General features: G+C 35.5%; 1 protein-coding gene across 1 annotated transcript in view; it reads right to left on the bottom strand.

Moving 5' to 3' along the window:
• Positions 1-22296, bottom strand: part of prkcdb (protein kinase C, delta b) — a 30470-nt gene extending 8174 nt beyond the window's left edge. Inside the window, exons 1-6 of the mRNA XM_051123016.1 lie at positions 22158-22296; positions 8388-8514; positions 7942-8208; positions 5571-5736; positions 4523-4554; positions 3302-3387 (exon numbers count right to left, since the gene is read on the bottom strand). Of these exons, the coding sequence (XP_050978973.1) occupies positions 3302-3387; positions 4523-4554; positions 5571-5736; positions 7942-8208; positions 8388-8496 (660 nt within the window). The 5' untranslated portion in view covers positions 8497-8514; positions 22158-22296. The remainder of the gene's footprint in view (positions 1-3301; positions 3388-4522; positions 4555-5570; positions 5737-7941; positions 8209-8387; positions 8515-22157) is intronic.
• Positions 22297-24042: the final 1746 nt, after the last annotated feature.

Below are 24042 nucleotides of genomic sequence, written 5' to 3'. Positions count from 1 at the left end.
AAGATGCTGAGCACTGACGTTGGATGTGAAAAGCTAAAACGGCCTGTGGTCAGTTTAGTTGCCCTGACAGACGTATTTGCAACACGCCTGCTCTACTTTTATAATGTCACGGCCTTCTATTGATTACTGACAGACTCTGATCCCTGGTATTGGAAACAGAAGGACCAGCCCTTTGGAAAAGTCAATGTTCCATTTCTGAAAAAAAAGTCTTGTTAATTCCACCCAAAATAATTAAGGCTGGCATCAGAGAGATGCATGTAGTAGCATATTAATGTATTTAAATACTTTATGATATTTACAGTCATAAAATAATCATCAAACTTTTCTACAATAGAATTAACTGAGTTATAAAAGAATACATTATTGGTGTAAATAGTCACGTTATATACATTTGTGTGGAGTTATTTATACATTGAATATATATATTAGGGCTGGGTTTTGTCACAAATTTTACAATTTGATTAGATTCTGATTCACAAGCTTGCGATTCGATATTGTTTATTTTGGATATATATCAGGTACAGTACATGCCAAATTTTCTCAAGGAAAAAAATCTCAAAACTAATACTGTAAAATATACATTAGAGTCAGTTGTACATGATTGTAATATTGAATGTTAAAATGAACAGATTTGTATACAAACACTTAAATAATACTCAATTAAGTTTTGGTGGGTGTTTATTAAAACATAAATTAAACACTGAAGAACAGTAAAATTATATATATTATATATTTAGCAAAATGCTCCTCTCTAAAGTTAATTTTTCTAAAACTAACACTGGTCACCGAATATGTTTTTTCGGACGTAAGTGTGACGATAGTTTACAAGCTGTTGTTCAGACGTCTTTGCGTGGTTGAAACACTGACTGAACGATTACTTGAGACGGGATATGCATTTCGGTAAATTGTCTTTCTTTTAACATATCTTCGGATGTTCATTTGTTTATTTGTGCTGAATAAACTTTTCTTAAAATGAGGCGCCACGGCGCTCTGTCACTCCACAATAAACAGCACCAAAACAGCATTTATTGTTTGAATACTGTGATAAAATGGACAGAATTTGAAAACTGAGACTTGGTTTCATATCAAAAGTAACAAAGCACAAAGCTTATTGCGATTTATTGGATGGTAAGTGCGCTACAATTTTCATTCATTAACTGGAAACAGGCTAGATTATTCAATTCTTGGGATTTAAGAATCAATATGGAGAAATCAATATTTTTTTACCCAGCCCTATGTAATTTATTCCTGTGATGGTAATGTTGAATTGTCATTCTTCAGTGTCATATGGGCCTTCAGAAATCATTGTAATATGCTGATTTGGTGCTCAAAAAGCATTTCTTCTTATTGTCATTATCATGTTACTATTATGCTGAAAACTTGTTCTGCTTAACCCTAAAAGGGCAAAACCATAAAGAGACATCCAAATATTAATTTATTGCAATTTTCCATCTTACTGAGACTCAAATAATAGAATTTCATGTTTTGCTTTGTTTTTTTCAAAACTTGACTCTTATTTTTGATTTTAATGTTTGTATTCCCCAGGATATGTCGCCTCTTTGGGGGTATAAATAGGGGTTATTAAATATGAAGCTGTTTTATTCAAGATGCCTTCAAAGTAGACACTAAAGGTGACCATAACCAATGTCAATCACATATGTTTGAAATATAAAAGTTTGTTTATTTTATTCTTTTCACAAACATTTATATATAAAAGTCAAATAAAACGTCAACAATAAAAACGGCCAGCTAATTTAACTGATTACCTTAAAAGGCCATTGATATTGCCATTACTCAATACTCCTATTAATACATTCTCCAAAAAGTGGAAGCAATGAGACCTGTTTTCCGGGTTTGGTCATGTGACATTCGACATATACCCTATTCACTGAAAACAGGACTCTTGTTTATCAAAGCTTGTTACAACATGGTTGTAATTCCTGAACACTTTGGAACACAGACCTAAGATCGGTCTCTTTTTAAAGAAAACACATAGCAGATTATTGCTGAAGTGAAGCATTTCAAAACAAGAATGTATAAAAAAGTTATAGAAGTTTAAGTTTATTGTAAGTTTATAGTTTTTATATAAAATAAATGTTTTATAAAATATGTTGCACTCTAAAGTTGCTATAAAATCAAAGCCATATGTCTAACCAAGTTATGTTCCAAATTTGATGTTGATATCACAAAAATTGTGGTTCCTGTGAGATTTTGTTTGGGCACTGTACCAACAATAACCACTGGGTTACACCCAAACTCTACTGATTTTTTTTTTTTTTTTTGTCGCAATATCACTATTACAAAACAGTTACCAAATATGGAACCTTGACTGTCAGATCTTTCCAACGATAGGTTTTGTCAAGATTATAAAAAGACTTGATTTTCCAAAACACAAGCCACAAAATCACAATCTATATATATGTGACCCTGGACCACAAAACCAGTCATTAGATTTATACATGAAAGCTGAATGAATATGCTTTCCATTGATGTATGGTTTTTAGGATAGCACAATATTTGGCTGAATCTGAGGGTGCAAACAAATCAAAATACTGAGAAAATCACCTTTAAAGCTGTCCAAATGAAGTTCTTAGCAATGCATATTACTAATCAAAAATTACGTTTTGATATATTTATTTACAAAATATCTTCATGGAACATGATCTTCACTTTATATCCTAATGATTTTTGGTATAAAAGAAAAATTTATCATTTTGACCCATGCAATGTATTTTTGGCTATTGCGACAAATATACTTGTGCTACTTAAGGCTGGTTTTGTGATTCAGGGTCACATATATGTTTTATATCTTGATTTATAACCCTAAAAGGGCAACGTATCCCCTGAGATACAAACATTTCGAGACTTTTTACAAAAAATGTAAGCATTTAATTCACACAATTTCAATGCAAACTTAATAAGCTAAACCTAAAGTCCTCTCCAACATGTATAAATATGTGAACTACATTAACTTTTATCGTCGGATGAGTAGATTTCCCACTACAAGCGGCCGTCTGTGAGCTAAACAAAGAATGTAGAATCAAAGTCACCCTTTCAAAATGAAACCAAGAAATAAGACCTACACTTTCACTGTTTCTCCCCACAGCTTCTCAAATGTTTGTATCCCAGAGGACACGTCGGCCCTTTTAGGGTTAATGTTTTCTGACAACTGGTTTCAGATCCTTTAACACCTGTCAGCCCGCCTATAAAACTGATTCGGACCTTCTTATGGTCACGGATCCCTTGTTGAAAACCCCAATCAAGTATGTTTCTGTCAAAGGTTCAGGATACTAATGCTCACCACTGTGTCTCGACTATTGGTTGCTGTTCCTGTGCATCTCCCAATAATCTTATCAATGCACTTCTTGTGAATGGCCGCATTGCATTCTGGAAAAGAGAAAAAGGGGTAAGGTGTAATGTGCGCAAATTACCTTCTAATTAAAGTCCACTTCCAAAACAACAGTTTACAGATTCACCCTCTTGTCATCCACAATGTTCATGTCTTTTTTTCTTCAGCCGTAAAGAAATTATGTTTTTTGAGGAAAACATTTCAGGATTTTTCTCCATATAATGGACTGATATGGTGCCCGATTTTGAACTTCCAAAACAAAGTTTAAATGCAGCTTCAAACGAACCCAAAAACAAATGATCCCAGCTGATGAAGAAGGGTCTTATCTAGCGAAACGATCAGTTATTTTCATAAAAATAATACAATTTATATACATTTTAATGTCAAATGCTCGTCTTGTCTTGCTCTGCCTGAACTGTTTTTTCCGGTTCATGACTGTTAGGGTATTTTGAAAATTTCCCATCTCATGTTCTCCCTCAACTTAAAAATCGCCCTATATCGCTGTTTTACCTTTTTTGTTAAGGGTGTTTGATCTTCTTTGCATGTTCACTTTGCAAAGACTGGGTCGGTACTTCTGCAGCGATGTTGGATGATTTTGAAATGATTTTTTAAGTTGAGGGAGAAAATACGATTGGAGTTTTTTGACATACCCTAACTGTCTTGAGTCAGAATACACAGAGAAAAAGACAAGATGAGCGTTTGAGATTAAAAAGTATTTAAATTGTATTTTTGTAATGAAAATAACCAATCATTTCACTAGATAAGACCCTTCTTCCTCAACTGGGACTGTTTACAAACGCATTTGTGATTGTTTGAAGCTGCATTTAAACTGCATTTTGGAAGTTCAAACATATCAGTCCATTATATGGAGGAAAATCCTGAAATGTTTCCTCAAAAAACACAATTTCTTTACGACTGAAGAAAGAAAGACATGAAAATCTTGGATGACAAGGGGGTGAGTACATTATCTGTAAATCATTGTTGTGGAAGTGGAGTTCTCCTTTAATTTAATAATACAAAATAAATGTTTAATTTATGTGCCACATTGAAAAATCAGGTCAAAATATACCATTAAATGACTCATTTGTGTTCAACAAACCAACTAACATGTACAATGTGTACTCTTACTGAGAACCAAATGGGAGTGTCTACAATGTCTGTGAAGATACTTACGCCTACATTTGTAGCCTTGCTTGTTGAGACCCCTGGAAAGCAAAAAGAGTGTGTTGGAGTATTGATATTTGTACAAAGCGTGTGATAATGGACTGTTAGTACGCAGATTATATAAATTTGAAAGTCTTAGACTTTAGAGCACCGATTCTCTCCAACACATACTTTTATGTAATGTACACAGTGTGAACAAAGCACTAAAGCACAGTGATCTGTCTCACACAACACAGGAAGGAGGCAGCCCGAGGGACTCTGCTGAGGCGGCTGAAATATCAGAGGAAAGTCCAAGTGCGCTTGCGCACACAAACACAGATGCTATCCAATACTATGACTTACAATCACACACACACACTGAGATTATGCTGCCAGACTCTTCTGGTTGCTTATGATTTCTAGCCTACGTGAGGTGCGATTTTAAATCATTTTAGATTTCTAATAGTGATGCACTAATATTTTCTTGCATCTAATGTTATTCATGTAGATACTGGCTATTTATGATGCATTTTTTCATACAAAGTGAATGATCTCACTGGATCCGGTCTCCCTGGACTAACCTGTTATAGTATGCCCATTATGGACTATGCGTCATTTTGACTGAGAAGTTCCTTGCTTAAGGGCACATCAGAGCTGCATTGTAATCTCAGTAATTCTTCACTTTCTAGGTCATTCCAATTTGGTATTGAACCTACAACCTTTGCTTTCACAGCCTGGATCCCAAACCATTACACTACCACTATCTATTAACCAGCACTGCTGTTGCTAGTTCTTGGAGTTTGGGATCTGAACAAGCTGGCCCAAAAATTTAGATTTACAATTTTTACATGGTAGGTTTTAAGACTTGGGCTCTTCTTATCTAGAATCTGCCAACCACCTACAACATCATCATAGTGGCAAAAGAAGTGATAAAATTCTTCTGAAGATAAAATCTGGTTATTAAAGGGAGCTTTTACTGTACTGTGCACACAAGCTATTAAACATGGGGAGATGACAGTGCAAAGTGTCTCTGTATTTCCATTTGTTTTCCTTAATTCTTTTCTAAATATATACTAACCACACAAACTCCCTGCAGACCGAGCAGAAGGTGGGCTGTTTGAAGAAGGTGGCTGTGAACTCATGGTTCTTGATAAAGTGAACTTTGGCCTGTTTGATGGCTCCTCTCCTTCTGTTTATTGTGAGGATGCCGTCTTCCTCTTTCCCAGTCATTGAGGCCTTTGAATCTGTGAAACAGGTCAAAACAGGTTTTTTTTTAACTTAACTTGCACATTAATATGAAACTACATTGTTATATGATATTTCACCCAAAATTAAGAATAGTCAGAATTGTCCAAAATTTAATTTCTGGAATAAATCCTTATGCCTAAGCACTGACTTCACTAGCTTTAAGATACTACACATATTTTATGTGGTGCACAATGACAGCTCTGTTTATGGTGCCTTTAGGATTTTTATAGATCGCTATCAACTCATTTCCTGCCGAGAGTTACAGAAGTAACAAAACTAAACATGGGATGAGATTGATGGTTTTGTCCTCTGTGTGTTGCCACAATATTTGTGACCAATTATTGTTGAGTTCAAAGACAAGTCTTGACAATATCCAATATGCATTTTTACAGTAAACACTAGCGAGATACAAAAAGTAAAGCTATAATACTATGCCAGATGACAGAAAGACGACCAGCATGAAAATATGAGTAAGATGCATGAGTAAGCAAAGACAGGACAGATACCAGCTGACAGGACTAAGCTGGTATCTGAGGGTGGTGAGATAATGGAAAAAAAAGAGATGACTTAATTTAAAGAAACAGGGGAAAACCAGAGTGGACCACAGGGAAGCAAAGACAGTAGATACTACTTATAGAAATAGGCCTTCCATAGTTTTAAATTAAGGTTTTAAAAAATATTAGTTTTTGCTAAGCGGGACAGAACTTAGATTAGAAAATGTTCTTTATTCATCTAATCTATTAAAATAGATAAAACAAAAACGGTTTGGGAAAAATACCACCGTTACTACTGTTTTTTTGTTTTTTTTTAAATACATTTTTATGTAATGCAAGAACGCATTACATTGACCAAAAATGACTGTATACACTCTTATAAATGTTTTATGTATGTTAAAAAAGATTTCTATTCTAAATCATGATTTCTGAACAATCATGTGATACTGAAGACTAAAGTAAGGCCCAATGAAATCCATTTTATTTAAAAAAAAATAATAATAATAATTCCGTTTACATTTTTCTGGATTCCATATTTTCCATTTAAAATTTTCTATACTCTGTTTTAATGGTTGAATTAAAAAATATGAATCAAAACACGTCTAATTAAATGAGATTATTAAACAAATTTACTCGCAATTCATTAAAAGTTCAACAAAAAAATCCTATGAACTACGTTTTATAAATACTGTGTTGTGTATTTATGTTTTTTTGGTAAATAATTTCTCTTGTTAATATTCCTTAAAAATAATGTTTTAATAATACAGGGTTCGTACAGATAGTGTAAAATGAAATTCCAGGACTTTCAAGGACTTTTTAAGTACTACTTTTTTGATTTTCACAGATTTCAATCAGAGATCTCACTTATCAAACAATGTCTTCTCTTCTTTTTTACTTTAAGGGATTTGTAATTGCATATACTTTCTCTTTCTTTTTTATTTGTTTTGTTTTGTTTCTGTACTGCTTTAATAGTTTCATCTTTTCTACAGTTTAATTTTAAAAATTCTGAAAAAAAGATGCACCAAAGTTTCGATCTGAATCACATGATTCACGAACCTGCTCCAAAGTTCTGATCAGAATCAAATGATTTGCAATCCGCACTCCAATCTAAATCAAATGATTCACAATGCATGCTCCAAAGTCTCGATTTGAATCAAATGATTCACATTATGCAAAGTTCCATTCTAAATCAAATGATCCGCAACTTTTATTTTGATGGGTTGCTGTAAAATCAAATTTCTGTTTGTATATGACATGACAATTCTTCTCAAAAAAAAAACTGTAAAATGCTCACTAAGTGAACACACAGAACATGCAGGATTCATATTTAAATAGTCTTTTTGCTGCTTAATATTCACAGACGCTAGTCCATTTCACGTTTTGATTTGAGCATACTGACCTACTATTTATTTATTCAATTCCATGGCATTCCGCGTTGCACAGTAAATTCCATTTTTATGATTCATTTTATAGGATTCCGCAATTCCGTTTACATTTTAGCATCACGAAAATCATAGGGCCCTACCAGACTAATGGCTGCTGAAAATTTAGTTTGGTCATTACCGAAATAAAAATTACATTTTAAAATATGTTCAAACAGAAATCAGTTATTTTAAAATGGTAATAATTTTTCTAAATATTACAGTTTTTACTGTATTAGAAAACACCCCAAACTTTTAAATGGTATACATGCCTGCATGTACTCACCTAGATCTGAATCCTCCACGAAAAACTGGACAGACATCATCACCTTCCCAGAAGGCTGCAGGTCGACCCAGAACTCGGCACGACCATTTCCTTTTTTGCAACGCTCGGCAATGACAGAAACCCCGACCGTAGCTTCCGACAAAGCCTCCTCTGCCGTTTTCATCAGGACCACCTGTATGACACGGCCCTCATAGATGTGTGCATCAAATGTGGATTTCCACGCAGGGTACATGGTGGGCTTCCTCTGGACCAGTGTCTTCCCCCGCTCTGGGTTGACAAAAAGAGAAAGAAATGCTAATTATATTCTAATTCCATTCCAAGTTACCCCATTTAGGCCAATTCTAAGGCAGCACTGCATACTATTTATTTTTTGTGGAGTAGACAATCTCATAATGTGAATTTTACCTTGCAGAAAGTGTTATGCTCTGTTTAAAAGCCTCACTGACCTGTGCTGAGCGATTCCTTCATCTTGATGGCACAGAACGGCTGCTCTGTCATAGGGGGAAGGTCTCCCAGTTGAAAATCATTGAAGGCAATCCGCAGGAACGGAGCCATGGTGAGAGATCACTCTGCCTACATACAAAAGAAAAAAATGGATGAAGTTCATCGGTCGACGGAGGTCGGCAGACATCTCTCACTTGGAGAAATTTTTTTTTTTTCTCATAAATGGCAGAAACATCACTTGCTTTGACAAAACAGACTTTTAGGCAGAAACAGACTACGAAATATAATGCAGTATTTTTTTAAAAACATGCAAAATACGATGTGTGACAGATATCTGTGAAAATATAAAAAAAATAGAAGTCTGAGAAATATTTTCTATAACAACTTTTAAAAGAACTACTCATAAAACCTTCGAGATTTGCTAAAGTTTCAGGATCATTGCTTCAACTTCCTATTGTGAAAAACCAGTACTTACAAAACTTTTTTCTGAAATCTACTTTTTTATTCATGGTGGTGCTTACATCACTTTCACTGCTGCTGACCAGCTAGTTTTATTGTCCTAATAAGCACAGTTGTAGGGTAGAAGCTAAATAAAGTGTTATTTTTCATAGCCAAATTTTCCATTTTCCAATCCCACCCCTCAGGTAGAACCAGATTCCTGCTGGAATTACGGCAAACACAAAGGCTTACAGAGCTTTGACAGGATTCTGGGGCACATTGGCCAACTGCAGACTTTTACTTGGTTTCACAGTTTAATCACTGGGATTAAGAGTTTAGATACACACTGCACACACACACAGAGTGGAAAAGTGTAGTTTGTATGTAGTAAATCTGTCACGATATTAAGAACAGCCTTTAGCTGAGACAAAACTTTTAACTTAAATAGTTTCAAATAATTTCTGCAGCACTAACAAGATCAAAATGGACTTGTTATCAGACAGGTTTCCTCAGCACTCTACTCATCTGTCATTGGTCAGACAAACAGATAGCTCCGCCCCAAATTCAAACCATTGGCTGAATCAGTGTTGCTGTTGTCGGGCAATGCTCAAATAAACAGATCAAAGTTTTGAAAGCACCACAGAGCGACAGTGCTTTTACTATTCAGGAAAGTCAACCCACAAATGGCTTATTCATGCTGCAGTTGCATATTTTAAGAGCTTTAACACTAAAAAAAAAGGCACACTTTTTAATCTGTCACAAAACTAATTTAAGGAAAGCCATTAGCTGAGACAAACTTTTAACCTTGTACTTACTTAAATAGTTCAAGCAATTTCTACAGCACTAACAAGATCAAAATGGACTTGTTTGTTATCAGACAGGTTTCCTCAGCACTCTACTCATGTGTCATTGGTCAGACAAACAGATAGCTCCTCCCCAAACTCAAACCATTGGCTGAATCAGTGTTGCTGTTGTCGGGCAATGCTCAAACAAACAGATCAAAGTTTTGAAAGTACTACAGAGCAACAGCGCTTTTACTTTTCAGGAAAGTCAATCTACAATTGGCTTATTCATGCTGTAGTTGCATATTTTAAGTGCTTTAACACAAAAAAGGCACACTTTTTGATCTGTCACAATATTAAAGGAAAGCCATTAGCAGAGACCAACTTTTAACCTTGTACTTAAATAGTTTAAGCAATTTCTGCAGCACTAACAAGATCAAAATGGACTTGCGAAAATGGTTTGTTATCAAGCAGTTTTCCTTAGCACTCTCCTCATCTGTTATTGGTCAGACAAACAGATAGCTCCACCCCAAATTCAAACCATTGGCTGAATCAGTGTTGCTGTTGTTGGGCAATGCTCAAATAAACAGATCAAAGTTTTGAAAGCACCACAGAGTGACAGCGTTTTTCCTTTTCAGAAAAGTCAACCTACTAATGGTTTATTAATGCTGTAGTTGCATATTAAGTGCTTTAACACAGGAAAAAAAATTGCATAATTTTTAACTTAAAATATAGCAGCTTTGAACATCTTTATCTCTGCCTGATCACTGAAAGACAAAATGTAGAGCAGGTGAAGTGGGACCATTTGTGACACCATCCATGAGAGATTAATCGAGATGTATCCATCTGCTAATCTGCCACAGTTTTAGGCCAGCGGCTCCACACCAACAAATGTTGAAACCACTCAGATGAGTGACAATGACTTGTTTGACAGAGGACATTGTATGGCATCTCTGTCAATGAGGTTGATCAATAATACACAGATATGCCACAAACCAAAATACAGAAGGTTTCATTGGGAAAATATGATCTCAAACACTTGGTGTTCCAAAGCTTAGGAACTGCATGCCCTAAAATGGTTGGTTTTGAGCTAATCTGTGTCAAACACAATATTAAATACTGATACGGAGCAGATTTAGATCATTGCTGAAGGTTGTGACAGAGCCTTGCTCCACAAATTATATAACTCTCCATGAATTATACCATCATTAAATGGTAAACTGAGATAATTGGAACCAGCTTTAAAAGCTCCCACACAAACTCTCATATACAAAGAGAAAAAAATCTGGCAATATTTGTCTTTATCTTCTCCGTTCTACATGGTGATTATGTGTTGTATATTCAAACATGCACAACTAATAGAGAGAGTGAGCAAGATTAAGGATAATCTGGGACCACACACACATAATATGACTAAAAATGCATTAATATCAACTAATGAAACACTTACTCAGTCAAACATAAACCTCTTACACTCAAAATGCATATGACTACAGAAAAAAATGTTTCCCTGGAGAGAGTGGAAAAAATGAGCCCATGCAGCAAGGGAGGGGATGGAGAGAAAATGAGGAAAAAGTAGAAAGGGGGAGGGAAGAAAGAAAGCATTGAGCAGCATACTGGAAGTTCAACATGCTTGCTGAAAACCCAGACTGTTAGGCTATTCAAATACATGACTGACAGCCTTATTAATCTAGTGCATTACAAAGCGTGTTTTAAGTATACAGAAAACACATCATTACTACAAGGTTTCGTCATCGATATTAATATGAAATGAATAAGAGTGTCCGTCTCAACAGACAGTGTGTGTGTGTGTGTGTGTATGTGCGCGAGTCTTTTCATCAGCCTCTGTTCCCTCAGCGGCCCATTAATCTGTCAAGAGAGGTCACCTCCCTCACACCCAGACCGGTTGCTGCTTAATTAACACACATCCCTCTGGTATGCCTATGCAGACGTGTGGTAATGTGTGCATGGCACTACATTTAACTCTTTTGATGTTAAAACTAAGCAAATGACATAAATGTGTGTGATCAAGGTAGAAGGATGAGGAACAGACAGATTCTCTCTAACACATGAAGACCAACACATCTGATATAACTCACAGATGCCATTATGTTATTGCTGTTGATGTTATAGAGCCTATGAGTTAATGAGTTAACTTGGATTAACTATGATTTCCCCCAAATGGTAAGAAATTAAGGTTTTTGAGGAAAACATTCCAGGATTTTTCTCCATATAGTGGACTTCAATGGACTTCAAAGGACTACACGATCCCAGCCGAGGAATAAGGGTCTTGTCTAACGAAGTGATCGGTTATTTTCTAAAAAAAAAATTAAAAATGTATATACTTTTTAACCACAAATGCTCGGCGTCCATGACTTCACACATTATTTAATCGCATTGGAAAGGTCACACGAGGCGTAGGTGAAAGTACCAACCCAGTGTTTGCAAACTTAACATGCAATGAAAGTCAAACGCCCTTTACGGTAAAACAACGTCGGCCGATTTCGTAGTCGGAGGAGAAAATAAGAATGGAGTTTTTTGCCCTACACTATCTTTTTCAACCAGAGTGCACACAAAGAACTAACCACCCATGAACTTTTCAAAGTGATTACGTAATGCATGAAGTCGTAGACATGCACTGTTGAGCTAGTGCAAAAGGAGCAATTGTGGCTAAAAAGCATATACATTTTTTATTTTTTTGGAAGATGACCAATCGTTCCGCTAGATAAGACCCTTATTCCTCAACTGGGATTGTGTAGAGTACTTTGAAGCTCCATTAAAACTGCAATTTGGGTCTTCAACCCATCAATCCCCACTGAAGTCCACTATATGGAGAATAATCCTGGAATGTTTTTCTCAAAAACCTTAACTTCTTTTCGACAGAAGAAAAAAAGACATGAACATCTTGGATGACATGTGGGTGAGTAAATTATCATGAATTTTTAATTCAGGAGTGAACTAATCCTTGAAGTCGATTTCAGTAGCTTTTCAGGTGTACATGCTTCAAAATTAAAAACTCTGGATCAAACAAACAAAGTTAGTTTATAGCGACCTGTGTGAACCCGCTGAGCTTGAAATAAACTGAACTGGGCTTGTTTAGTAAACTCTATCATCTCTAAACATACACAGAGTTTGTTCAGCTAGGTTCGTGTAGCAGGCCTCAGACACAGCAACACTGGCTCAACCAATGGCATAGATTTGGGGCGGGACTTTCCGTTTGGTCAACCAATAGGAGACAGGGAGGAGTCTTCAGGAAATCTGAATAAAAACTCATGTTAAAGTTACACTTATCTTTTTGATTCTTTCTCTCACTGAGATAAAGGTAAACACATCTGAGATACTAGAAACATTGTTATTGATTGACTTTTATGATTTTGCAATCATTCACTGATTTCACCGTCCACTTCCAAAACAAAGATTCACATATAATGTACTCATCCCTTTGTCATCCAAGATGTTCATGTCTTGTTCATGTCTTTATATGTTAATCTTTGTTTTGGAAGTGGACTTTTCCTTCAAAAATCCATTTTGACCGAAAACATGAATCATCTACATTTTCTCGCGCTATTGTTTTTGACCTTTCACTGGTTTTATCTCTTCTGTTTTTCTTTCTGTTTGATATTAGTCTCAGCTCACACAGGCTGTGTCTGTTCTGGAGATCGCTCTCTGTGGCGGGTGTTTGTGTTCAAGTAATTGGTGAGAATTACAGTGCGTAGTGCCGGCCTTGTACAAAAAGCTCGCTCTGTTCGCTATCCTGCAGCAGACAGCTGCTCCGCTCGCCTTTTTTCTGAACTTCCTACACAGTCTCCAAACTGCTCTCGCTCAATACTGGGCTGGAAACATGCACATATATTTCAGATGATCTCATTTATAAAACAGATCAAATGGAGACTAGGTTGAAGTTTATGAATAGTATAGAAGAAATCATTTTATCCCAGCATTATATAGATGTGTTTTTAAGAAAGACACATTCTAACTTCATTTGGTTGTTTCTGTTACAGTGTGTAAAAAAATGGGTATGCAGCTGCTTTTTCCTTAAAAAGACACTATTGTAGATTTAGAGAGTGCTTTGCTCTGCAAGACCTTTCATCACCATGGTCTCCATTTCATGGTATTGTACTATCCTGCATAATAAGCATAAAAAAGGGTAGACTGTCACTTTAAGTACAAAGCAAATAAACAGGTTGTGTCCGAAAATGAGACTTGTTATGCTGTGCTGTGGAATGAATGAATGTAAGGAGAATGAAAGTATGTGAACATGGTGCAGAGAACCCAAAAGTTTATAAAAGGACACCCATGGTTCAGAGAACACAACGAAACCTGTTAGACCGGATGGTGCGGATGCATTTTTCTATAATCACTCGAGTGAATGTATATGTATTCATGGAATTACACACAAACAGCTGAGCTCACAGTCAGAGTTTAAGGAACTGTGCTGCTGTTTGTTCTTTGCTAACATGAAGCAAAATAATCCCCCAGCCTCCCAAAATCCCCCTCTGTGCATAGCAGTCTTCATAATACAGTTAAGCAATGTGAAATGCTCACTTTGAAGTCAATAAAAAACAGCGTTTGCAATCCATTTGTCTTTCGTAATATGGCGTGTCAATGTGAAACAGGACATACAAGAAAAGAAGGGACAGACTTGTCCGAGAACTTTTTTGGATCGTAAAAAGTAGCAGGTGAATGGATGAGAGAGCTAGAAAAATAAGATGGCTTGTTCAGCCAAAAAGAATAGATTTTTTAACATATTTTTATAAAACTTGTGTTTGATGAATAGAAAGTTTTCATAACATTATAAACGCCTGTCACTTTTGATCAATTAAAAGAGTCTTTGCTGAATAAAATTATTCATTCTTTCTGATATCAAACCTTTGATCGTAGTGTTTTTTTCAAGTGAAATAAGATATTCACTTTTGTCAAGTAGGACATCACTTTATCTTATCAATATAATCTGTGTTAGAATATAAAAAGTAAATCTAACATTCCAGAATGGAACCAGACCTGAAGGAATTTTTTTTTAGCTATTGTTTAAAATCATTAACATCAGTGGAATGACATTTCAGAGGAAGAAGATGTAACCTTGATTTAAGAAATTAGTTTGGACTGAATCAATGAAACCAGAATACAAAAGATTCCAGGATTTCTCTCCATATAGTGGGCTTCAATGGGGATCAACGAGTCCAAAAAGCAGTTTCAGTGCAGTTTCAAAGGGCTCTACATGATCCCAGCCGATGAATAAGAGTCTTATCTAACGAAACTATCTGTCATTTTCTAAAATACAATAAAAATGTAAATACTTTTTAACCACAAATGCTCATCAGTTACGCAGTCACGTGTGACTAGAGTAGGGCTGGGCGATATGGCCAAAAAATTATTACGATAGTTTTTTTTTTACATCATTATCATTATCGATAATTATCACAGAAAATGTCAATTTTTTATTTCTTTCAAGTTTAAAGGCAGATTTTTGCTACAACGTGAAAGTTGTAAAAAACAGACAGCTAATTGTGGCTTTAAACTATTCTTTATGGTCAGAATATGACAAACACTTCATGCTTTCTGAATTCTTTACACTTTTTCCAGTCACTTTTCCTTAAAATAAATATCTTAACAAAAAAAATAATTTCTTAGTTTGCATGTTTTAATGAGTAATATTGTATCAAATCAAGAAACAGGTTTGTGTTGCCTGATAATATTAATAATAAAACTTTTTTTTGTCTTTTAAAAATACACATTTAATAGTAGCTTGAGTTAGGATGCACATGTAGATTTATGTTCATTTTTAAAATCAGTAATATCTGTAAACATTGAAGCAACCTCATTTTTATATGGTGAAATTTAATTATTCTGACTGTTTGAGGTTTTGTTTTTTTATTAATCTTTGCTCTTCCATAGTATCATCCGTAGATCATGATAATAACAGTTCAAATCACAAATATAGCACCTCAATACCATGGTAAAAATGTAATATGGCTCCTAGGTATTTGTATGAAAAACAGTAGTCTAAATACATTTAGTATAACTGCATAAACGCTATAGCTTAGTCACAAAAATATACTGTAATTATATTCCATTAGTCCTCCTTCAATACATTTAATACATGTCTACATTAATAATATAGTTATAGATTACTTTTGACCTAACTCGTTTATCACATTGATTTAAACAGGATAATCTTGTACCATAATGATGTAAGAATACAACAAGTGAGAAAATATATTCCTTTCATTGTATTTAACAACATGAAGTGCATTAAACGGAGTTTCCCAAACTAAAGTTCCCAAAGGAAGTGCAGGGGGTTTGTAAGTTTAATGATAATAGTAATTAATTAAATCATAAAAATGTAAAATGAAAATAACTTTTTTTTTAAACAACAATCCAAATAATTCACTTACTAAAAGAAGAATAAATATTTTATGTTTACCTGCACGCCATACGACCATTAACCAATGTCAGAGAAACGTGAACGTGCAAATGCGATACTTAATTAATAAAATATTTATTTTAAAATCTCAGGGGCGCTTAAAGGGGTCATTGATTATTATAAGTCCACTTTCAAAACAAAGATTCACAGATAATGTATTCACCCCCTTGTCATCCAAGATGTTCATGTCTTTCTTTCTTAAGTCGTAAGAAATTATGTTTTTTGCGGAAAACATTTTTCTCCATATAATGGACTGATATGGTGCCCCGATTTTAAACTTGCAAAATGCAGTTTAAATGCAGCTTCAAACGATCCCAAATGCGGTTGTAAACGATCCCAGCCGAGGAAGAAGGGTCTTATCTGGTGAAACGATCGGTTGTTTTAATTAAAAAAAATACAGCTTTTTATTCTCAAATGCTCGTCTTGCCTTTCTCTCTCTGAACTCTGTGTATTCTGACTCAAGACAGTTAGGGTATGTCAAAAAACTCCAATCGTATTTTCTCCCTCAACTTCAAAAATCATTTAAAAATCATCCTACATCACTGCAGAAGCACCGACACAGTCTTTGCAAAGTGAACATGCAAAGAAGATCAAACACCCTTAACAAAAAAGGTAAAACAGTGATATAGGACGATTTTGAAGTTGAGGGAGAACATGAGATGGGAGTTTTTCGACATACCCTAGCTCACTTGAACCAGAATACACAGAGTTCAATGAGAGCAAGGCAAGACGAACGTTTGACATTAAAATATATATAAATTGTATTATTTTTATGACAATAACCGATCGTTTCGCTAGATAAGACCCTTCTTTCTCGGCTGGGATTGTTTACAACCGCATTTGGGATCGTATGAAGCCGCATCTAAACTGCTTTTTGGAAGTTCAAAATCGGGGCACCGTATCAGTCCATTATATGGAAAAAAATGTTGAAAAAAAAACATAATTTCTTTACGACTGAAGAAAGAAAGACATGAACATCTTGACAAGAGGGTGAGTACATTATATGTGAATCTTTGTTTTGGAAGTTGACTTCTCCTTTAACTTTAGTTAGTGTGTAATGTTGCTGTTTGAGCAAAAACAACATCTACAAAGTTATGACGCTCAAAGTTCAATACAAAGGAAGATATCGTCTTCTACTGAACTGCTGATTGACCACCCCTTTAAAGTAAATATTAGGTAAAAGAGGTTCAGATGACAAAAAGTTGCAGAATGTCTGCAAATAATGAGAATTCGTGCGTTTAATGAGTTTGACAGACAAAACCTTTTTAATAATATGTGGTTAAATAACCTACTGACTGATAATTCAAATAAAAATGAATGTGTTTATCAGTTGAACTGCCTGCAATGTTGAAACACGTCTTAAACCTGAAATGATTTTTGTAAATTCATTGGTCAAATGCTGTGTTGCCACCTGACTAATGACAAGTCTATCTGTGAAAGTCCACAAAACTGGACTTTCTGAGTGTATATAAGCGGTAGACTATTTAGAAACGAAAATTTAAAAGATAAAAAAGAGCAATCAATGAATGATGAATAATTTATTGCTATTGTGTGAATAATACATTATCATGCAATCAGTAAAATAACTGTAGTCTGATTAAGAGTAGTTTAAAATGTAACTCTAATTACAAGTACTTCATTTTTGGAATCCAGATTAATCCAGATTAATCCAGATTACATGTAATCAGTTATTACTACTACTAGTGAACGTGCAAAGAAAGTCAAACTGGAGTACACAGAAGACAAACTAACCACGCTTAACCTTTTCAAAGTGATTGTGTAATGTGTCAAGCCGCGTACCCACATAGCAGAACTAGTGCAAGACGAGGATTTGTGGTTAAAAAGCATCTACTTTCTTTTTTCTTTTACTTTTTTTTTTTTTTTTTAGAAAATGACCGATCGTTTCGCTAGATAAGACTCTTTTTCTTTGTGTGGGAGCCCTTTGTAGCTGCACTGAAACTGCAATTTGGTTTTGAAGTCCATTATATGAAGAAAAATCCTGGAATGTTTTCCTCAAAAACCTTAATTTCTTTTCGACTGAAGAAAAAAAGACACGAACGTCTTGGAACGCAGGGATGAGTAAATCATCAGGAAATTTTTATTCTGGATTGAACTAATTCTAACACTAATAAAGTGTTAATTTTCATTTCACGTTCAAAGTCAAATCTAGGGTGTGAACAGGAACATGCTTGTCATGGTAAAACTGGAAAATCTAGTCTTTTCAGCAAACAAAAACAAAAATTTGCATTCCTCGTTTTGCCGAGCGAGACCTAGACTTAAAAGTAAATGTCAGCAGGTGAGTTTAATCAGTTACCGACTGGTGAATACTAGAACAAAAACGTAATTGTGTGAGTGTTGCATAACACCAAGCAAAACCATTTCTTCCCTACACATATGTCATAGGGTTACTGGGTTAAAATAACACACATCAAGGAAGCATTTGTGCGCAGAGAGAGTGACAGAGAGCGGCAGAGAAACATGGAGAGCGAGAGATCCAGTGACTTCAAGGTCAGATGAGTGCTGAGTGCCATGTGACATTCGTTTTAGTGTAGCATTGATTTCTCACCCCTCTCTTCCCTTAGGCTAAGAAACAAGAGACCCTGTGCTTCTGTCTTTCTCTCTCGCGCCTATAACACACACACACGCACACAAAAGCACACAATGGTTGGTTAAGGTTAGTGTGGAAAAGCCAATTCCTCTCTGAAACAGGCTGACTGTGTGACTGCCAGTTTGCTTACAAATGTGTGTGTGCAATAACAGGGCTCAAATCCGCTCACGGCAGTGTTTCGGAGCACACGGATAAATATGTGTGTGTATGTTGGTATGTCGCCCTAAAGGTGAAGCTGAGCTTGCCTCTGTCTGTCTGTGCAATAAGAGCGGTGTCCATTTCTGCCTTGCGCACACTTCACAAAAGCTTCATTAATCCAAGACTAACAGAGAACGGCCTGTGTGCTCGCTACCATAAAAGTACGCAACAGATCTTTGCTGTTGCTGTGCGTTTGAAAGCAATGAGTAATGACATGCAAAATGTACAGAACGCAAACAATACTTTTGGGTATTGCACTCCAAGCCTTTTTACAAAACAACAGCTATATTTGTGTTTGCCAGAGGCACTATATGGAAAGAAAAACTAAAAAATAAAGCCGATGATACGTTTGAATGCTAATGGTGTTTGCTTGTAAAAAAAAAAAGTCCTGTGTGTTACAGAAACAACACTGACGTTGACAGATGTGCTGATGGTGCACCATCATCGCTACTTTCTTCTCCCCTGCAGTTTGGTAGATAAATAATTTAGAGGAGGTGCATGTTGTTGATTAAGAGCTTTACTAACATGTACCTTCTGGCTGAGAACAATGTGTTGATTCGGTTTACTGTACAGGTTGTGGACGTACAGTAGAGGCTGATGACATACAAGCATTCATTATACAATGAAACAAAAGAGACAAACTACTGGAGGCTTTGGTTAATGTCAAGAACAAAACACCCAGTGAGTGTGTGTGAAAGAGGAAAGAACAAAAAAATGGTGCAATATGGTGGCTTGCATGTGTGAGAGTGTGTGTGCGTGCTTGAAAAGGAAAGATTAAAAATGATTAAGTCTGTGGTTGGTAAAAAAAATGGTGCAATGCAGTGTGGCCAATCAAAAAAGAGAAGCGCAGCTACAGGGCATTTTAAGTCAGGATGCACAATATATCTGCGATCGTATTGGAATTGGCCAAATTTTTTTAATGCTCATTATTAGTACGATTTTTAAAAAATTATTATTATCTATATTGCTTTTGAAAAAATTAGCTCAAAATGTTTATGTACAATCTTTATGTTTTACATACATTTTTAAATGGAAGGGTACTTCCTCTTCTTATTCTTAAACCTTTTTTTTTTTATATTTGCAGCTTGATGAATACAAAACGAATTAAACTACCAGTCAAATAAGATTTTTAATGTTCTGCTCACCACCCCTGCATTTATTTGATCCAAAATACAGCAAAAGCAGTAATATTGTGAAATATTTTTACTATTTAAAGTAACTGCTTTCTATTTGAATATATTTAAAAATGTAATTTATTTCTGTGATCAAAGCTGAATTTTCAGCACCATTACTCCAGTCTTCAGTGTCGCATGATCCTTCAGAAATCATTCTAATATGATGATTTGCTGTTCAAGATTTTATTATTGTTATTATTATTATTATCAATATTTTAAAAAGTTGATTACATTTTTTCAGGACTCTATGATAAATAGAAAGATCCAAAGATCAGCATTTAACTGAAAAAAAAAAAAACTGAAATGAAAGCTTTTGTAAAATTATAAACTATGCCATTCAAAAGCTTTGGGAAAGAATTATAGAATTAATACTTTTATTTAGGAAGGACGCTTTAAATGGATCAAAAGTGATGATAAAGACATTTATAATATTACAAAAGATTTCTATTTCAGATAAATGCTGTTCTTCTGAACTTTCTATTCATCAAAGAAACCTGAAAAAATTCTACTCAGCTGTTTTCAAACATAATAATAATAATAAACGTTTTTTGAGCAGCAAATCAGAACATTAGAATGATTTCTAAAAATTCAGCTTTGAAATCACAGGAATAAATTACATTTTAAAATATGTTTAAATAGAAAGCAATTATTTTAAATAGTAAAAATATTTCACAATTTTCAAATAAATGCATGCTTGCTGAGCTTCTTTAAAAAACATTAAAAATCTTACTGTCCAAAAACGTTTGAATATATATGGGTATGAACAACTGATGAAAGATTACTTAAGCACTTAACAAAACTTGAGGTAAAAACAAAACAGTAAACTATAAATATAAATTTGAATTAGTTCACATTTCTTAAATTCTATATTAATGCACCAAATTGCGGCGTTCCTTGGCAACCCTAAACAACCTGCAGCTGTGTCAACACCGGACACATGTGGACACAGGACGCATAAAAAATAATAAAGCTGATTTAACATCAACCATCATATTGGCTATTGCCAATAATATAAAAATAACTATTGTTGTCTATTTAGTGCATGCACGTGTAATACTAAAACAACCCAAAACATTTGCAATGTATCTAACTATTCTGTAGAAGTGGAAACACCATAAAAAGTAGCCTACAGTACACCAGTTCCCTACATACTGAGTCAAGTTTTTTAACACACAAAAGAATGACAAAGCATGACATGTTTTACACATCAAGGCCTACCCATACGCTATTCCCCACGTTCTGTTTGTTTTGAAGGGTGGATGGAGAGACGAACAGTTGTCATACTTTGGTAAATATTGTCGGAAATATTAGACAATGCTTTAGAATAGACGCAGCTGACTTAAAGCTATAACAAAAGGGTCAGCTCAGAAGAGCCTGATTTCGAGGAAAACGACTCAGCCCGTGAAGAACTTCCTAGCCATAGCGGTAACTATGGAAACCACGATTAAGACGCTTCTGAGACGTTCGTGAAAGCGAATCCGCCGCAGTTTGTTTTATATGCGATTAAAAACACTGTTGTTAAGACTAGTTAGTTTCTATCTCAACCTCCATCTCAAAGAACTCGAAAAACAAGACCGTACAGTACACTAGGCCAACACGTACTGTTTGCTACTAAATGTATACACATTATAAAACGATGAACAGTTTACACAATGTAGCAGCGGGAAAGAGTTGTCAGTCTGGTCTTTCTAAATGTGTTTACATAACTATGGCAGCGCATTCTATGAAACACTGTTGAAAAGTAACGTTACAGCTGCTGCTGATGCTTCCGCGTATCTGGACAGTGTAACCAGACCGAATATAAAAGAAACAATTCACTAAGTTTCTTTTCCTCATGGGAACACATGATATTAAACATTTAAACGACTTCCTGTACAAAAACGCGTTGTTTAGGCTTTCTCTCGTTACCAAATGCCTGGAATTGTTTCCACTGAGTCAGAAATGGATTTGTTGGATATGTGTCGGGTGTCTGGATGCTCGCGGCGACCGATAGAAACATCGAAAATGCGACGAAATGCATTGGTTGTCGGCGGACAACGTGGACGTTTCATGTTATACATGTCTGTCATTTCTACGCTCTCGATGGGCGGATTTATACGCACCCAGAAAGTGCCCTAAAAGTGAAAAGTTGCAAGCTCAAAACTTACCAAGTTTAAAGTCCGAGAGGTTACAGCAATTCGTCTCGTATTCACACTGCTGCTGTGTAAGTTGAGAGCAGAATGAGTGGCGCGGCGTGTTTGAGGAAGTATTTACCCGCTCACTGTGCCTGTCTGGGGTTTGACAATACTGGAGGAGTGACGTCGGGCAGGTAGAGAGAGAGAGAGAGAGAGAGAGAGGGGGGGGGGAACATGTGGGAGGTTCTATCTATCTATCTATCCATCTATCTATCTATCTGTCTATCTATCTATCCATACATTAATTTACTCACCCTCAAGTTGTTCCAAACATGAGTTTCTTTCTTCTCGAGCACAACAGAAAATATTTTTAAGAATGTACCAATCTATGTAGTTCAATAGGTAAATTCATAGTAAAGTAACTAGGTTATCAATTGTGGAATGTCTCGAGCATGGATGTGTCAAAGCCTGAGACATGTCTTTAAAGATATAGATACTCCATGATGTCATAAAGTTAAAGATTCATCATATTCGCACTAACAAGGTCATTATATTGCACGTGTATGGTTGTCATTTAACTGCCTTTGGACTGGTTTATGAATTACCATTGTCGGTAGCTGACCTGGTGCTTTTATTTCCGGGAGGCAGGAGATTCCTGAAGGAAACCTTGGGTTTGGGAACTCCATTCAGTCCCGCCCCACACCTACACAAGGAGACATAGACAAAACACTTATTGCACACACACACACACACACATACACACAAAGAAGCAGCTGTCACATGATGCTGACTCACAGACGGCCCCACCCCTTCAATCTAGGTCTGTCAGTGGTGTATAAAGCTCTGAGTTTCAGTGTTTCTATATTTAGTTTCATTTCCAACGACTCTCTGTTTACTCTGACTGAACATTTTATGTGTAACAAATTAGGTGTGTAAACTGCAATCAGACAGATACAGTACTATACAAAGTCTGAAGAGTAGTGAGGACTCATTGCGATGGTTAATGTTGTGTGGTTTCACTTCTCTTCTGTTTTATAGAACTGCTTCTTGCCAGATATTCCTTCCTTCTCTTTTGCTGTTTCTCTTTACTCCTTATTTTTCTCTCCTCTTATCTCACCCCTTTTAATACAGTTTATCAGTCTTGCCTCACTTCTCTTTTACTATGACTTCCCTCTTCTTTCCCTCTATCTTTAAAGCCAAGTCTGTAATGATGAGTTTTAAATATGTTTGAGAACAGGTTTAGAAAAGTTTGAAAAAAAATTGTAGTACAAAAACTAACGGCAATAAAATATAACATTACAGAAGTGTATAAATCACTTGTTTTTCTAAAGAAACATTGTCCAACAGCGACACCAGCAGGTAAAGTTACAGCAGAAGTCCATGTCTCTCTCGCCTCCCCTGAGCCCATTGAGTTTTAACAGATGCCCTGAAGCGTGCCGTGAGTTTGGTGGGGGGTAATTGAGAATGCCTCCATCACAATATGATTGGATATGACTGGTTATGTTCGGCTGTGATTGGTTCATGCGATAAATCCCGCCTCTTGTGTATGTGCGCATTCCGTGTTCCACGTTTGCGAATTAGTCTGAATGAACAATATAATGGCGTTAATGGGAAGACTAACTTAAAAAAGGTAGTAAACAACTCACACACTTAGATATAACCACTTTAAGTTAAAATAAGACTTAAAATGCCATGAAAACATGATCTGTACACTGTAAAAAACAATTTGTTGAGTCAACTTAAAATAATTTGTAACCTGGCTGCCTTAAATTTTTATTCAACTTGAAATGTTAAATTATACTAAGTGACAACTTAGATATTTGAGTTGAATTAACTCAAAATTTTAAGGCAGCTGGGTTACTTACCCATCTGTTAAGTTTAGCAAACACAAATATTTAGGTTGTTACTTAGTACAACT

The sequence above is a fragment of the Labeo rohita genome, chromosome 11, assembly GCF_022985175.1.
Source record: "Labeo rohita strain BAU-BD-2019 chromosome 11, IGBB_LRoh.1.0, whole genome shotgun sequence".
Taxonomy (NCBI): Eukaryota; Metazoa; Chordata; class Actinopteri; order Cypriniformes; family Cyprinidae; genus Labeo; species Labeo rohita.
This window is presented reverse-complemented; position numbering and strand designations above follow the sequence as displayed.